This window comes from Rhamphochromis longiceps, linkage group LG17 (genome assembly GCF_057381845.1).
Source record: "Rhamphochromis longiceps isolate RC_006_pf linkage group LG17, R_longiceps_female_GT1.1, whole genome shotgun sequence".
Lineage (NCBI taxonomy): Eukaryota > Metazoa > Chordata > Actinopteri > Cichliformes > Cichlidae > Rhamphochromis > Rhamphochromis longiceps.
Window position 1 is genome coordinate 310508 of NC_140573.1, and position 17902 is coordinate 328409.

General features: G+C 41.1%; 1 protein-coding gene across 1 annotated transcript; it reads left to right on the forward strand.

The window, feature by feature from the left end:
• The first annotated feature begins 5 nt into the window (after positions 1–5).
• On the forward strand, positions 6–17795 carry LOC146648957 (uncharacterized). The gene is made up of 15 exons (XM_085387536.1): positions 6–161; positions 7786–7854; positions 7952–8062; positions 8192–8317; positions 9678–9892; positions 10030–10123; positions 10439–11038; positions 11141–11192; positions 14424–14598; positions 14692–14915; positions 15011–15082; positions 16932–17137; positions 17248–17373; positions 17461–17565; positions 17700–17795. The coding sequence occupies exons 1-15, from the start codon at positions 6–8 to the stop codon at positions 17793–17795; spliced, it is 2427 nt and encodes an 808-aa protein (XP_085243662.1).
• Positions 17796–17902: the final 107 nt, after the last annotated feature.

Here is a 17902-nt window from a genome sequence, read left to right on the forward strand (position 1 = left end):
TGATCATGAGTACAGCAGCAGATTGTTCTAGTGAGAGTTTCGAAGCACCATGGATGATGAATTTGAAGGTAAATGCACCTTTCAATTGTTTGCCAACCGCCAATACGACTGTCAGAAAGAAAGAAAGAAAGAAGAAAGAGTTTGAAGGTACCAGCTCTCAGGTATGAAGCTAACTTTCAAAAGTTACATGAGTACAAACAGGTACCTTGTCGGGTTTTTTTCGTTTGCTTGTTTATGGTTGGGTTTTTTTTTTAACCCTGTCCTGTCTGGCTGTTTTTGTGGCACAAATATAACGGTGTAGAGAAAGAGTTGAGCGCGCACGGGCAGAAATGTTGAGAGCGCCAGCAACACGTTGTTAGCGAGCGCAAATGCAAAAACCAAGCGAGAGGGGCTGCTGTTGTGTGTGTGTGTTAGTGATGGGTCGTTCGCGAACGAAATGGCTCTTAGAGCCGTCTCTTTGACGTGAACGACGGGAGCCGGCTCCTTATCGCGAGCCGTCACGCGGGTTTTTTTCTCTTTCTCTCTCTCTCTCGCTCTCTCTCTCTCTCTCTCCCGCACGTTTTTTCCGCTTCACTCTGCACGTGGGCAGAGGGGGGGAGGGGCGGTAGTTACTCTCAGTAGCACAGGAACAGCCAGAGGGGGAGAGAGAGAAAGAGAGCCAGGGATAGAAACTGCGGTCAAGTGAGCCTGTCACTACCCGATCCGTACCGGAAACCCGATCGGTACCCCGCATGCGCGAAAGGTTTTTACTTCCGGTCGTAGCGTTTTACGATAGTTATGGGTCAGCGTATCTGTTAAAATGTTAAGAATAACAAGTATATCTTAAAATGTTTGCAATAATGAAGCATTTCAGTACGATGTAGACAAAAACGAAAAATAAAAAGAAAGTTACAGATCAGGACTCTCCGATCCTTACTGCGCATGTGTAAAGTCTGACCGTACAAATCGGGTCTACCCGATCTGTACCGCGCATGTGCAGATGTTTTCTTCTTCTTCTGTTCGTTTAATGGCAGTTTACTCCCCAGTGTACGAGGATACCGCCACCTGCTGACCGAGCGAATAAACCCTATTATAAACTGAATTATCGTCATTACAAACGTGTGTTAAATCTGATTTAGCGATAGTCGAGTGTGTTTATGCTTGTCTGTGAGGAGAGGATTGTTGGAATAGTGATGATGATGTCCGCTATCACTGTCAATTGTCAGTAAACACTTAATCTGGCTGATGAATCTACACGTGAGATATTACAAAGTCTGCATTATTAACTCTGTAATTAGGCGCCATTCTTCTTATTTTACGGCGCTGTTGCTCAATCGGGGGACGCTCTCTGTTGAGGAGAAAAGCATGAATTTCTTTGTATACGGATTATCCATTGTTTAAATGTCCCGGGCAGTCGAAAAGGAGGCAGAGCTGTTGAGAAATGCTAGGAGCTAACTGGGCGCTAACCGTACCATTCAAATATATTGAATGTCGCAATGTTGGCAAAGAGAGGAAGTGACGTAAGATTTGCGCATGCGGGGTACCGATCGGGTTTCCGGTACGGATCGGGTAGTGACAGAGCCCTCACTTACGAAGTCGCAGTCAAGCTAGCCGCCCCGCCAGCCGCACCTAAAATGTTGTTGCACTACTCTTACGCATATTACGGTATAGGTGCCGACTGGCTTAGAAACGCAGTGTTTTCTGTCCTGACACTATTTTACTTCACAATCCACTCCCAGTTTTGGTTAATCTCCACTTTCACCCCTGTGATCCACAGCCCAAATTACTGTATGATTCAGAGAAAATTAACAATAAAATTTACCCAATTTACTCAACTATACTTTTAATGTCCTCATCTTTGAGCTCAGATTACAGGAAAACTGTAAGAGGTGACGCAGATATCTCACTGGATTATGACTCTGGGTGACCCCCACTCTGCACCCTGTGATCCACAGCAAAAATTACTGTACGGTTTTTGAGAAAATTGATAGTAAAATCTTCCCATTTTGCTTTACTGTACTCTACATATTGACATCTTTGAGCTCAGATTACAGGAAAACTATAAGAGGTGACGCAGATATTTCACTGGATTCTGAATCTAGGCTGTCGCCACTCTTCACCCTGTCATCCACAGCCAAAATTACTGTACAGTTTTTGAGAAAATTCATGGTAAAATCTTCCCATTTTGCTTTACTGTACTCTACATATTGACATCTTTGAGCTCCGATTACAGGAAAACTATAAGAGGTGACGCAGATATTTCACTGGATTATGAATCTAGGCCATCTCCACTCTTCACCCTGTGATCCACAGCCAAAATTACTGTACGGATTTTGAGAAAATTGATAGTAAACTTTGCACAATTTACTCTACTGTACTCTATATATTCTCATCTTTGAGCTTAGATTACAGGAAAACTGTAAGAGGTGACGCAGATATCTCACTGGATTATGACTCTGGGTGACCCCCACTCTTCACCCTGTGATCCACAGCCAAAATTACTGTACGGTTTTTGAGAAAATTGATAGTAAACTTTGCACAATTTACTCTACTGTACTTTTAATATCCTCGTCTTTAACCTCAGATTACAGGAAAACCATAAGAGGTGACGCAGATATTTCACTGGATTATGACTCTGGGTGACCCCCACTCTGCACCCTGTGATCCACAGCAAAAATTACTGTATGGATTTTGAGAAAATTGATAGTAAAATCTTCCCATTTTGCTTCACTGTACTCTACATATTGACATCTTTGAGTTCCGATTACAGGAAAACTGTAAGAGGTGACGCAGATATTTCACTGGATTCTGACTCTAGGCTGTCTCCACTCTGCACCCTGTGATCCACAGCCAAAATTACTGTACAGTTTTTGAGAAAATTGATAGTAAAATCTTCCCATTTTGCTTTACTGTACTCTACATATTGACATCTTTGAGTTCCGATTACAGGAAAACTGTAAGAGGTGACGCAGATATTTCACTGGATTCTGACTCTAGGCTGTCGCCACTCTTCACCCTGTGATCCACAGCCAAAATTACTGTACGGTTTTTGAGAAAATTGATAGTAAACTTTGCACAATTTACTCTACTGTACTCTATATATTCTCATCTTTGAGCTCAGATTACAGGAAAACTATAAGAGGTGACACAGATATCTCACTGGATTATGACTCTGGGTGACCCCCACTCTGCACCCTGTGATCCACAGCCCAAATTACTGTACGGATTTTTAGAAAATTGATAGTAAACTTTGCACAATTTACTCTACTGTACTTTTAATATTCTCATCTTTGACCTCAGATTACAGGAAAACTATAAGAGGTGACGCAGATATCTCACTGGATTATGACTCTGGGTGACCCCCACTCTGCACCCTGTGATCCACAGCCAAAATTACTGTACGGATTTCTGATAAAATTAAATCCTATTCCATTACCAAACAAAATGAGTTCATTGAAGTATTTGCTTAACTACAAGAAATGTCTTTCCACACACAATTTAAATTTTTCAAAATGTCATTCACACACCACCTCAAGTATCAACTTCAGTTTTAGACATTATTTATTCAGTGCTTAATCACAACAATAGTCAACTTAAGGCACTTACATAATAAGTTAAACCTTACAATAATACATACAGAGAAAAACCCAACAATCATATGACCCCCTATGAGCAACAGTGGGAAGGAAAAACTCCCTTTTAACAGGAAGAAACCTCTGGCAGAACCAGGCTCAGGGAGGGGCGGCCATCTGCCTCAACCGGTCAGGGTGAGAAATTACATTTCTCAGATTACTGATTTCTCATATTACTACTACACAGTTTAGATACACTCAACAAAAATATAAACGCAACACCTTTGTTACTGCTCCCATTCCCCATGGGATGGACGTAGAGACCGAAAATTCATTCCAGATACACAATATAACCATCCCTCCCAAACAGTGGTCACAAATCAGTCCAAATGTGTGGTAGTGGGCACATCTGCCATATTGAGATAATCCATCCCACCTCACAGGTGTGCCACATCAGGATGCTGATCTGACATCATGAGTAGTGCACAGGTGTACCTCAGACTGCCCACAACAAAAGGCCACCCTGGAATGTGCAGTTTTTTGCGCTATTGGGGGTCTGGGGACCCAGAACCGGTCAGTATCTGGTGTGACCACCATTTGCCTCATGCAGTGCAACACATCGTCGCATGGAGTCTATCAGATTGTCAATTGTGGCCTGTGGAATGTTGGTCCACTCCACTTCAATGGTTGTGCGAGGTTGTTGGATATTCGTGGGAACTGGTACACGCTGTCGTATACGCCGGTCAAGCACATCCCGAACATGCTCAATGGGTGACATGTCCGGTGAGTATGCTGGCCATGCAAGAACTGGGACATTCTCAGCTGCCATCTGCCCTGAACAATGTGAACCATGATTCATCCGTGAAGCGCACACCTCTCCAACGTGCCAGACGCCATCGAATGTGAGCATTTGCCCACACAAGTCTGTTACGGCGACGAGCTGGAGTCAGGTCAAGACCCCGATGAGGACGACGGGCATGCAGTTGAGCTTCCCTGAGACGGTTTCTGACAGTTTGTGCAGAAATTGTTTGGTTGTGCAAACCAATTGTTCCAGCAGCTGTCTGGGTGGCTGGTCTCAGACGATCTTGGAGGTGAACCTGCTGGATGTGGAGGTCCTGGGCTGGTGTGGTTACACGAGGTCTGCGGTTGTGAGGCCGGTTGGATGTGCTGCCATATTCTCTGAAACGCCTGTGGAGACGGCTTATGGTTGAGAAATGAACATTCAATGCACGGGCGACAGATCTGGTTGACATTCCTGCTGTCAGCATGCCAATTGCACGCTCCCTCATTGCTTGTGGCATCTGTGGCATTTTGCTGTGAGACAAAACTGCACATTCCAGGGTGGCCTTTTGTTGTGGGCAGTCTGAGGTACACCTGTGCACTACTCATGATGTCAGATCAGCATCCTGATGTGGCACACCTGTGAGGTGGGATGGATTATCTCAATATGGCAGATGTGCCCACTACCACACATTTGGACTGATTTGTGACCACTGTTTGGGAGGGATGGTTATATTGTGTATCTGGAATGAATTTTCGGTCTCTACGTCCATCCCATGGGGAATGGGAGCAGTAACAAAGGTGTTGCGTTTATATTTTTGTTGAGTGTATCTAAACTGTGTAGTAGTAATATGAGAAATCAGTAATCTGAGAAATGTAATTTCTCACCCTGACCGGTTGAGGCAGATGGCCGCCCCTCCCTGAGCCTGGTTCTGCCAGAGGTTTCTTCCTGTTAAAAGGGAGTTTTTCCTTCCCACTGTTGCTCATAGGGGGTCATATGATTGTTGGGTTTTTCTCTGTATGTATTATTGTAAGGTTTAACTTATTATGTAAGTGCCTTAAGTTGACTATTGTTGTGATTAAGCACTGAATAAATAATGTCTAAAACTGAAGTTGATACTTGAGGTGGTGTGTGAATGACATTTTGAAAAATTTAAATTGTGTGTGGAAAGACATTTCTTGTAGTTAAGCAAATACTTCAATGAACTCATTTGGTTTGGTAATGGAATAGGATTTAATTTTATCAGAAATCCGTACAGTAATTTTGGCTGTGGATCACAGGGTGCAGAGTGGGGGTCACCCAGAGTCATAATCCAGTGAGATATCTGCGTCACCTCTTATAGTTTTCCTGTAATCTGAGGTCAAAGATGAGAATATTAAAAGTACAGTAGAGTAAATTGTGAAAGGTTTACTATCAATTTTCTCAAAAACCGTACAGTAATTTTTTCTGTGGATCACAGGGTGAAGAGTGGCGACAGCCTAGAGTCATAATCCAGTGAGATATCTGCGTCACCTCTTACAGTTTTCCTGTAATCGGAACTCAAAGATGTCAATATGTAGAGTACAGTAAAGCAAAATGGGAAGATTTTACTGTCAATTTTCTCAAAAACTGTACAGTAATTTTGGCTGTGGATCACAGGGTGCAGAGTGGAGACAGCCTAGAGTCAGAATCCAGTGAAATATCTGCGTCACCTCTTACAGTTTTCCTGTAATCGGAACTCAAAGATGTCAATATGTAGAGTACAGTGAAGCAAAGTGGGAAGATTTTACTATCAATTTTCTCAAAATCCATACAGTAATTTTTGCTGTGGATCACAGGGTGCAGAGTGGAGACAGCCTAGATTCATAATCCAGTGAAATATCTGCGTCACCTCTTATGGTTTTCCTGTAATCTAAGCTCAAAGATGAGAATATATAGAGTATAGTACAGTAAATTGTGCAAAGTTTACTATCAATTTTCTCAAAAACCGTACAGTAATTTTGGCTGTGGATCACAGGGTGCAGAGTGGGGGTCCCCCAGAGTCAGAATCCAGTGAAATATCTGTGTCACCTCTTACAGTTTTCCTGTAATCAGAGCTCAAAGATGTCAATATGTGGAGTACAGTAAAGCATAATGGGAAGATTTTGCTATGAATTTTCTCAAAATCCATACAGTAATTTTGGCTGTGGATCACAGGGTGCAGAGTGGGGGTCACCCAGAGTCATAATCCAGTGAAATATCTGCGTCACCTCTTATAGTTTTCCTGTAATCTGAGCTCAAAGATGAGGACATTAAAAGTATAGTTGAGTAAATTGGGTAAATTTTATTGTTAATTTTCTCTGAATCATACAGTAATTTGGGCTGTGGATCACAGGGGGGAAAGTGGAGATACACTAAAAATGGGAGTGGATTGTGAAGTAAAATAGTGTCAGGACACAAAACACTGCGTTTCTAAGCCGGTCTTCACCCATACCGTAATATACGTAAGAGTAGTGCAACCACATTTTCGGTGCGGCTGGCGGGGCGGCTAGCTTGACTGCGACTTCGTAAGTGAGGGCTCACTTGACCGCAGTGGATAGAAAGGTATAGTAATCATCCACAACTATTTTCGGTTGCAGATGATAAAGGATTCAGAAAGTTTATTCATGCGGGCCCATATGACAGAGAATATACATGTTCTTTTTGTTTTCATATTATAATTTATATTTAATTGTGTTGTGGTTTGCAGTGTTTTGTGTTGTTTTCACTTTAAATTTGTAAAAGGAAAAAGCTGAAAATTTAAATAGTTAAAAGTTGAAATGTGAATAGTTGATTTTTGTATTATATGATTTATTTATTACATTTTATGTGGATTTTGCAGCAAAATTATCCACACCCACCGCCGCGCTATGAATTGTGGGATATATGGGACCACGAAGCGTGCACCGGACCACGCTTGATATTTGGGGAAATCGACGGCGCATTTGAAGTACGCTTCGAGTTGGGACAGTCGTCACGTGGCGGTGACGTAATCGCACTCAAAATGCGTACTTCAAGCGTGCGGTCTCTGAATTGGGACACAGCCCCAGTCTCCATTTCAACTTGTGTTGAAAGTGCGGACTTCAAATGATATTCTCTTAATTGTGTTAATAGGCCACGTAAAACCAGAGTTATGATTCGAAACAGTACAAACGGTGTTTTCTGAGGACAGCGCTACCAAACACTCTCCGTTGGCGACCAAAATTTTAAAAACAAAATTAAAAAAAAAAAAAAAAAAAGGATGCATGTCTGCCATTACCTGCCAAAACCGGAAGTAACATAATATTTTGTGGGAAACGTAGTTTTTCCCCTCAGGGCCTTGATGAACCTATACTGGTGGTTTTAAGTTATGTCTGACATATGTCTGTGCAGTTTCTGGGATGCTTAGATCTCAAAATGCACTGTTGGAAATTATTTTATTTTCTATGTTTTGTTTTGTTACTTTTCTAAAAACAGATGGTGATCTTTTCTAAAAGCGATAGGACAGGTGTGGAGGAGAGTGAAGCAAGAGAATGGGTTCCTAAGGTGGGCAAGAAAAATCCAGCTAAGTTTCTGTAAATATGTTGTTTTCACACATCCATGGAAAATGAGCAAAATATATATTTTTCTGCTCTAATAACAGTCTGTGAGCTCATCTGAAGATGATGGGACAGATGACTGGAAACCCACACAGGATGAATCTGAAGGCTATTCAGAAGAGGAGGAAGAACAAGAACGTAAAAGGATTCCTAAGGTAGCCATGAAAAACAAAACTGGGTGTCCTATGCCACAAAGAGATGTGAAATTCATCCTCAGTTTCAGTGCTTCCACAATCTATCTATCAAAAATTAGCCAAACATATTGTTGTCTTCTCTGAAAACAGATGGCGGCAGCATCTGAAGAGGATGGGACACATGATAGCAGACCCACACAGGATGAATCTAAAGATGATTCAAAGGATGAAGCAGAACATTTGGGACAAATGATTCACAAGGTGGCCATGGAAAAGGTAAAATTTGTTCTCAGTTTCAATGCATTCAACAAAATATGTCTTTGTATTCTTCTGCGTCAGATGGTCAGCTCATATGAAATATGCAAGGAGTAAAGGTATTGAAGGTACATGAGTTTAAATAGCTGGAGTCAAGCATCCAAAGCAACAAGCAGTGCAAAAGGCCAGGCAGGGGATGGCAGGGCTCAAGATGCTAAGATTTTGTTTGGGAGTGACCAGAATGGAGAAGATTAGAAATGAGTGCATTAGAGAGACAGCTCATGTTGAGCGGTTTGGACACAAAGTTAGAGAGGCAAAGCTGACATGATTTGGACATATGTAGAAGAGGCATAGTGAATATATTGTTCCATATGGAGCTGCCAGGCAGGAGAGAGAGAGCAAGCCCTTAGAAGAAGTTCGTGGATGTAGTGATGGAGGATATAGATAGGGTTGGTTTGATGGAGGAGGCGGCTATGGATAGAATAAGATGGAGGCAGATGATCCACTGTAGTGACCCCTAAAGGGAGGAGCCAGAAGAAGAAGAAGAACTCAGCTCATTTGAAGAGGATGGAATAGATGATGGGAAACCTCCACCAGATAAATTCAAAGACAATTCAGAAAAGATGAGTTTAAGGAAGAAGTGAGTTAGCTCCAGTCCATTTTTTCAGAATCAGAATACTTTATTGATGCCTGGTGGAAATTATTTTTTTGTTCCAGTACATGAGTCACTTATTAATAAATAGCTGAAAAAGAAACATGTGTAGTTGTAGCAGTAACCAGTGTGTTAAGTGGATGCGTTGTACAGGGAGATGGCCACAGGCAGGAAAGATTTCCTGTGTCGTTCAGTGGTGCTTTTCGGTACTCTCAGTCTCTCACTGAATGTGCTCCTGTGACTGAGCAGCATGTCATGGAGTGGGTGGGAGGTGTTATCCAACATTGTCTTTATTTTGGACAACATCCGCCTCTCCGACACCACCTTGAGAGAGTCCAGCTCCATCCCCACAACATTACTGGCCTCACGGATCAGTTTATCAAGTCTGTTGGCCTCTGCTACCCTCAGCCTGCTCCCCCAGCATGCAACAGCATAGAGGATCGCACTGGCCACAACAGACTCGTATAAAATCCAGAGCATTTTCTGGCAGATGTTGAAGATGTTGTTTAGTGAGGTCATGAGGAGGAGTAGTAGTGGGAAACGTACTCATGATGAATTCAAAGACAGTATATATATTCAAAGAAATATAAAGGTCAAATCAAAAGTAGTCAGAATTACTAACAGTACTGCAGATAATTTATTTTCATTGGCATTTGTAAATATTAAGTAAGAGTAAGACAAAAAATAAAACTTTTTTAGTAGTTGTATGCGTCTTCTTTTTGTGTACAGGGGGCGTTCGTGAGCAGTGAGTTGCCACAGAGGACAGAGGAACGGCAACAGGTTGCTGTCGCCTCAAAGTCTCAAAGGCATCACTGTGTCAGAAATGGACACAAGTGTCCCATATGTGGACATGTATATGCTGATATTGTTCAGCACCTAAGAGTCACAGAGAAGGTGGTAAATGAAATTGAGCTGCTTCTTTTGAGCCAATTTTCTCATCGGCAGTAAGTGTCTTAATAAATTCTGAAAGAGACTAAATTTACATGTTTTCGAATCACTGCATTTATTTAATTGCTAACTTTTATATACACCCAATTTCTATTTCATCCTACTCAGCATTTTATTTTGACTATTTTTACAGCTTTTCTACAAATCTGGACTGTCCAGTCCGCTTATGTCAGTCAAAACATCTTAATCGGCTTGATAAGCACCTGGAAAAGGTCCACAAATTACAGGTATGTTATTGACTTTGTGGTGTCTCTGTGTGGTTTTTGTGTGTTGGTGAGGCAGCCCTTGATCTCTGGAATCAGATGTTTATGTTAAAGGGACTTACATTTAGCACCTTGCATTTTACATATTTGTTACTCTGGTGAAATGAAAGTCTTCCAGTTTCCATAGAAGAATACGGTGGTTCTTTCTTTGTCCGTATGCTGTATTTATATAATGTTCCTCGAGCTCTAGAAAGCATGTTGTGTGCATAGATAAAAACATGAAGGATGCCCAATTAATTAAAATCTAATCTTAATCCTTTCTAATGCTAACTTTTTCAGAAACCTATGATTAAACTTTACATGCAAAAGGCCAAGGACAGATGCGTTGCTAAGGAACTTGCACTTCTGAGGGTATCAAATCCCACACCGCAAATGGTCTCACATGTGGGTGAAGTGGATTATACAGTGATTGAGGAGGGCATCTTTAGGGCACTGGAGGCAAGGTCCAAGGTTGCATCCCCTATAGCCTCTTCCAGCAAGGCTCCCAGTGACCATGCTATACTGAACCATCGGCCTGCTCCTCCCTCTGACAGCAAGGCTCTGGGTGACTCTACCAGACCAAACCTACAGCCTCCTCTCTCTGCCAGTGACACTCTCAGTGACCACACCATCCCAATTATGCAGCCTCCTTCTATCTCCAGCAGCAAGGTTACTTGTCATTCAACAGGGGTATCTCCTGATGTTTTAATCCCAAGCAGTGCACCTTACTATGCAGTACAGCAATGGAGGGGACGTCCTCTCCCGAGGACACCTGCTCCTGGTTGCAAAAACTGTCAGATACTGTTCACTGAGCTACAGGTGGTGAAGCAGTTGCTAGAGTGTGAAATTGAAAGGAATCATGAGCTCAAGCAGATACACTCTTCAACCAAGCGTGCAAATGTGAGTATTGTTTACCTCCTGTGATTGTACACCTCATTGTGAAACATTCTTTCATTTACTATTGATAAACAAATCTGGTTAATGATTTTTTTTTTATTTCAGGTTAAATATAGCAGACGGAAACGGTTTTCACTCAGCAAAGCCCCTCACTATGGTAAATAATATATCTTATCAAACTTACTACTGTAAATTAGGGGTGGGCGATTGAAACAATATAAATTTGGCCAACGATAGAGATTTTGACTATTCCGCTCTACCGCGATAGTGCATGTTGATGATGTCATAAAGCTGCGCCTGTTTTGGTCGAAAGCATCGTAGCTACAACCATTATCATCTGCAAATTATGCCAGGTAACAGTCATAGCAAAGAGATGAAGCACTTTTGAAATATGGGGAAAGCCAAAAACTGCGCTTCCTCCACTTGCGTAACATTGATTCATTAATGTTGAATTCTCTCGCAGCTGGTCTATTCCCATCTTGTTGCAGTATACAGGGAGTGCAGAATTATTAGGCAAATGAGTATTTTGTCCACATCATCCTCTTCATGCATGTTGTCTTACTCCAAGCTGTATAGGCTCGAAAGCCTACTACCAACTAAGCATATTAGGTGATGTGCATCTCTGTAATGAGAAGGGGATGCAGAGGGATGCAGCAGTCTCAAAATTGCAAAGCTTCTGAAGCGTGATCATCGAACAATCAAGCGTTTCATTCAAAATAATCAACAGGGTCGCAAGAAGCGTGTGGAAAAATAAGCGAGGTCAAGCGTGCAGCTGCCAAGATGCCACTTGCCACCAGTTTGGCCATATTTCAGAGCTGCAACATTACTGGAGTGCCCAAAAGCACAAGGTGTGCAATACTCAGAGACATAGCCAAGGTAAGAAAGGCTGAAAGACGACCACCACTGAACAAGACACACAAGCTGAAACGTCAAGACTGGGCCAAGAAATATCTCAAGACTGATTTTTCTAAGGTTTTATGGACTGATGAAATGAGAGTGAGTCTTGATGGGCCAGATGGATGGGCCCGTGGCTGGATTGGTAAAGGGCAGAGAGCTCCAGTCCGACTCAGACGCCAGCAAGGTGGAGGTGGAGTACTGGTTTGGGCTGGTATCATCAAAGATGAGCTCGTGGGGCCTTTTCGGGTTGAGGATGGAGTCAAGCTCAACTCCCAGTCCTACTGCCAGTTTCTGGAAGACACCTTCTTCAAGCAGTGGTACAGGAAGAAGTCTGCAACCTTCAAGAAAAACATGATTTTCATGCAGGACAATGCTCCATCACACGCGTCCAAGTACTCCACAGCGTGGCTGGCAAGAAAGGGTATAAAAGAAGAAAAACTAATGACATGGCCTCCTTGTTCACCTGATCTGAACCCCATTGAGAACCTGTGGTCCATCATCAAATGTGAGATTTACAAGGAGGGAAAACAGTACACCTCTCTGAACAGTGTCTGGGAGGCTGTGGTTTCTGCTGCACGCAATGTTGATGGTGAACAGATCAAAACACTGACAGAATCCATGGATGGCAGGCTTTTGAGTGTCCTTGCAAAGAAAGGTGGCTATATTGGTCGCTGATTTGTTTTTGTTTTGTTTTTGAATGTCAGAAATGTATATTTGTGAATGTGGAGATGTTATATTGGTTTCACTGGTAAACATAAATAATTGAAATGGGTATATATTTGTTTTTGTTAAGTTGCCTAATAATTATGCACAGTAATAGTCACCTGCACACACAGATATCCCCCTAAAATAGCTAAAACTAAAAACTACTTCCAACAACATTCAGCTTTGATATTAATGAGTTTTTTGGGTTCATTGAGAACATGGTTGTTGTTCAATAATAAAATTATTCCTCAAAAATACAACTTGCCTAATAATTCTGCACTCCCTGTACTAATAACTAACCTTGTATTGTGGAATAATCTCAGTTGTTCTCTTGACTGAAGTTTGGCCCGTGTATAGCATCTTGCTATGCGATTGCATTTGTCCCTGACCACCAGAATCCCTCACGTTAACTTTTATTGAGTGGAAACAAAAGCTGGTGTTCATCCTCCAGCTTCACTGTGCTAATGTTATGCTAACATTGCTGTGTCGCTGGCAATCACGTAGCACAACATTATATACCAGGTAGTCCAACTTCAGTAACCCTGCAAACGCCACTGCTGTTTAGTTTTCTGTCTTCAGAACGGAGCCCAGCAGGGGACATGGGAGAAAAAAATTAAGACTGACTTTTGTGAGATCTCGCAAAACTAACTCAGGATCTCGCAAAAGTTGAATTCCAACAATGGCGGCAGCTACTTAGTTGTAATGTTACTCTTTCTGGGTCACAAAATACACTTTTAAGATATTTTGAAGCGTGAATGTAGTTGTGTAAACGTCAGATACCTGCTCGGTTTACAAGACATCATATATTTGCAAATGTGCTCAGACGTTTTCGGAGATCTGACACCCACCATCTCGAAGCTAACAGGAGGTCGAGACCTACTACAGCCGGGAGGAACACCGCTCTCCCGGCACATCGTGCCTCGACCTCCCGGTCGGCTTCGAGCTGGCAGCCTTCGAAGAATGCAGCTAAAACTTTTGCGAGATCCCGAGTTTGTTTTGCGAGATCTCGCAAAAGTCAATCTTAATTTTTTTTCTCCCATGTCCCTTGCGGGGCTCCGTAGGAAGTGGTAGCAGAGCTGTACATTTTAATTAGTTTCAAAAATCTCCCAGAACATGGTATGTCATTTTTAGGTGAAAGAATTTAGACCGTTTTTAACTCTGTGTTCGTTTGACTTTGGGACCTGAAACAGACAGAGTTTTGGACCCAGATTACTCCGCGAAGCTCCTCACTACGGCAGCCGTAATGCTCCGACAATCCATCAAGCAGTGCGGCTTACCAAAGTTGTACTAAAACATTTTTTAACAGATTTCTGCACGCCCAAATCGGTTCGAGGTCAGTAAGCACAACCAGAATTCATACATAAGGCACACTCTGGATTTTTGAGAAATTTAAAGGATTTTAAGTGTGCCTTATAGTGTGGAAAATACGTTATACAGAAGAAAATAATATATCGCGATATATATCGTTACCGCATGTGCTTCAAATTATACCCCAATATGGATTTTAGGCCATATCGCCCAGCCCTATGTAAAATGTATTAACTGGAGAGAATCTTACATAGTATGACTGACCATCCTGGAATAGGAATTCTTACTCAGTTAATTTGTGAAGAGTGAGTTCTTCTAGGCTAAGAATTGTTCTTCATTGAGGTTTTCTTTATGCATTGAGAAGCTTGAAAAAATATTTGTTTTGTCAACAAAATCCCCCTGATGTAAAAGACCTGAGGTCTAAATATGAGTGCTATACAAATGTACTTTGATATGATGTCTATTCTTGCCTCATCAGTAAGACTGGTGGAAGAATTTAGGGTCCATGCAGAAGGTGTGAACCCTAGCAGAAAAATATGTGACAATGCAAAGCAGCGGGCCACCCATGTCATCCATTTTCTGGAATTCATGGCAGACCCAGCGATTCCAAACGTTGACCTTCTGTTTCTGAGGAACCATGGAAAAGTCCGTGAGTAAGTGTTAAATTTGAATGATTATTAGTTTCTATATACATGTGTGCATATACAGTTTAACACATGAACTAATTTGTATTTTTGACTTTGGAGTTTTCTAGCACACCTGCAAGCAAAAGGGTTTAAACCAACAACTCAGAGAGCTTATCTCATGGATGCTATTGCTTTCATGAAATATATATTAAACATGTCACCACCACAAGTCAGACTTGGAAAAAAAAGGTTCAACGCCCTTTTGGTCGAACTGAGGGCACGTTACAGAGATGTTGGCCGTGAAGTAGTCGTGCACCAGCTGAATGTGTGGAGATCTAAGTCTAGTACGTCTATAATACATATCTCCACCTCTTTTATTAACATTATGTCATTAAAGTAGGTAAACTGTCTAAGGGATTGTGCTTACATTTGTTTTCAGACAGACTTGTCCAAGCAGAAAAACATGCTTTGTTAATTGAAGAGGCTCCCCAGAAGATTGCTGCCGCACTGGGTATGGATCACTGCAACGCTTAAATCTGTAAATAGATTGTATAATCCCTCTTAAGTAAAATTAACAGACTCCATGTCTGGGTTAAGACATAGCACCTACAGATCTTTACATCACTGTGATCCACACATTGAAATGGATTTCATGTCTTTTCTGTCTGATGACTACGTTTCTCTGATGTCCAGTTTAAATTGAAGAATAATGTGGAGCTTGGTTAAAAACACATCACCATTGCAGTGAAATATGTGCAGCTCTGGATTAAGATGGAGCCCTGCACATTTTGATCTTGTTATTTCTGGAATGATTGGAAAGATTATTTTCAATATTATGGCTAGAGTAAAGTGTAAGAGCTATTTGCACTTATAAAGAATAATACTAAGACTTTTACCTTTATTGTTTCATAAAAGGTGTCCACAATTTAGAGGTTAAGGGCAGGCACATAAGAGGAAAAAAAAAAAATCCCAAAAAATAATCAGATTACTTAAACTCTACTTATCCAACTAGGCTGCTCTGAGGTAATGTTGAGTTTGTTCTTTTCTTTGGTGAAGAGAGGTTGGAGGAAGGATGAGCAATCAGCTGGGCATCTACTGGAATTATGATGTAAATTAAAATCCTTCTAAATTAACCCCCTAACACAGCAACAATGAGCAGACGAAAAGGAATGAATTCACAGGTTGGACAGGTTTTCAACTGTGAACCCCTTCGATCCAATCTTTTGGGCTGCTCATCTTGCAGAAGACAAAAATCTTTTCTTTACCTCACTTTTTCACCTTCTCACCCTTTCTCCCCCCTCTCCTACTGGACGTCACATCTTCTCACACCTTATCTATCAATGTATATCTATCTGACAAGATTTGACAAACAGTTAAAAATGTTTAAACTTGTAAAACGCTTCATTACATTTTCATTGTTATTCTTAACATAAAGAATTCACATTGAATCACATCTGGATGTAATCCCCTACATTTCATTCAGTTTATGTGATTCTACTTCAGTTAGATTTGTCTTTAGGACATTTTCACATGAACATTCATTGTAACATAATCCAATTTTCAATTTAAATGCTTTTTAGAATTCAGTTAATTGCCATTTATTTCTTTACTTTTTATCCAACTTGTTTTATGAAAACATACATTTTGTTTGCCAGATATTCTTTGAGATTAGTAGCTCCACTGTGTCACATTATACATCACACACCAAGGTCAGACACTCTGAGGCCTGTTATTAGAATCACTGTTATTCTATTCTCTCATTACACACACACACACACACACACACACACACACACACACACACACACACCTCAGTCATTATAACAGCCATTTGTACTACTCAAACACTTTTGCATTTGTTATCAATATATTGATCAGATTTACATTGTGATTTCTCTTAGATTAAGAATAAAACTACTTTATAATTAGGAAAAGAGAGAAAAGCTCTGTTTTAGCACTCTGATCATTTTTTATTACATATGTTTTATATTTTAAGACCTTTGAACCATTGAACTCATCCAAGTGACTTCTTCAGTCTCAGCTGACTGCAGGTTTCCCCAATCTTTTATAAACAGTACATTTGCATAATGACTGAAACCAGCCCACTGAAGGAACAATGGGCTGGGAGGTCAGTTCCTTAATATTAATTATGCAAATTCTCATGACCATTGATTAACAACCACTGACCAAAACTCACTGATCAATGGCCATAAGTAACATTTAGAGTGGCAACATTTATGTGCCATGATGCCATCACAGCCAAAAGATTTTACCAAGGTTATTTAAATAAGCGAAAGTCAAGTTATACATTTATCTATACACTTACATTTATTCATATTTAGTAATATTGCTTTGCACAGCTGAGGACCCTGCAGAGGACACACTCCAGAGCCGAGCACTGACCACCAATGCAATTGCAACATATGCAGCAAATAAAAGGAAAAGGAGAGAGGACAGAGGATCTGTGCAGGACGAGGACGGTGAAGGATCTGAAAAGGAAGAGCAGCAGTCATCAGGAACAGAGGAGCTTTTAGACAGAACGCTCTTCCAGTGTAGCAGTAACAAGGTATGTGTGCCCTGATTCCCTTGGTAAGAGTTTTGATTGGTTGCACTTCTTTCATATATAATCATTTACTCCATCATGAACAAAACATATTTAATTTGTACCATAAACAGATGGTGAGCCCAGGTCAGGGTGAGGTTGCCTGTAGTGCCGGAGCCACAATAAGAGAAACTAAACAGGATTTGAAAAAGGGGGTGGAGCATCTACAAAAAGTGACATACCAGTTGCGCAAGAGAAAAGTATGTAATGTATGTTCTTGTACTTGTTTTAGTGTTTTCACTGATTACTAATCTTTTACCTTTTTACTTTTACTTTTCTAAAATCAGATGGTCATCTTTTACAAAAATGATAGGACAGATGTGGGGAAACTCACACAAGAAGACAATCCAGAAGAGGAGGAGGAGGATGAAGCGAGGGAATGGGTTCCTAAGGTGGGCAGGAAAAATCCAGCAGGGTTTCTTCTCCTGCAGTTAAAGATGTAAGTGTTTTGTTTCCAAACATCCATGAAAAATGAGTAAAATATATATTTTTCTGTTCTAATAACAGTCTGTGAGCTCATCTGAAGATGATGGGACAGATGACTGGAAACCCACACAGGATGAATCTGAAGGCTATTCAGAAGAGGAGGAAGAACAAGAACGTAAAAGGATTCCTAAGGTAGCCATGAAAAACAAAACTGGGTGTCCTATGCCACAAAGAGATGTGAAATTCATCCTCAGTTTCACTGCTTCCACAATCTATATATCAAAAATGAGCCAAACATATTGT

What these genes read in the sequence shown, in the direction of transcription:
- LOC146648957 (XM_085387536.1), top strand. Translation starts at nt 6, where the DNA reads ATGAGTACAGCAGCAGATTGTTCTAGTGAGAGTTTCGAAGCACCATGG. An exon ending in AGCCAATTTTCTCATCGGCA is followed by an intron (nt 9,893 to 10,029) that starts GTAAGTGTCTTA and finishes CTATTTTTACAG; the next exon opens with CTTTTCTACAAATCTGGACT. An exon ending in ACCAGTTGCGCAAGAGAAAA is followed by an intron (nt 17,374 to 17,460) that starts GTATGTAATGTA and finishes TTCTAAAATCAG; the next exon opens with ATGGTCATCTTTTACAAAAA.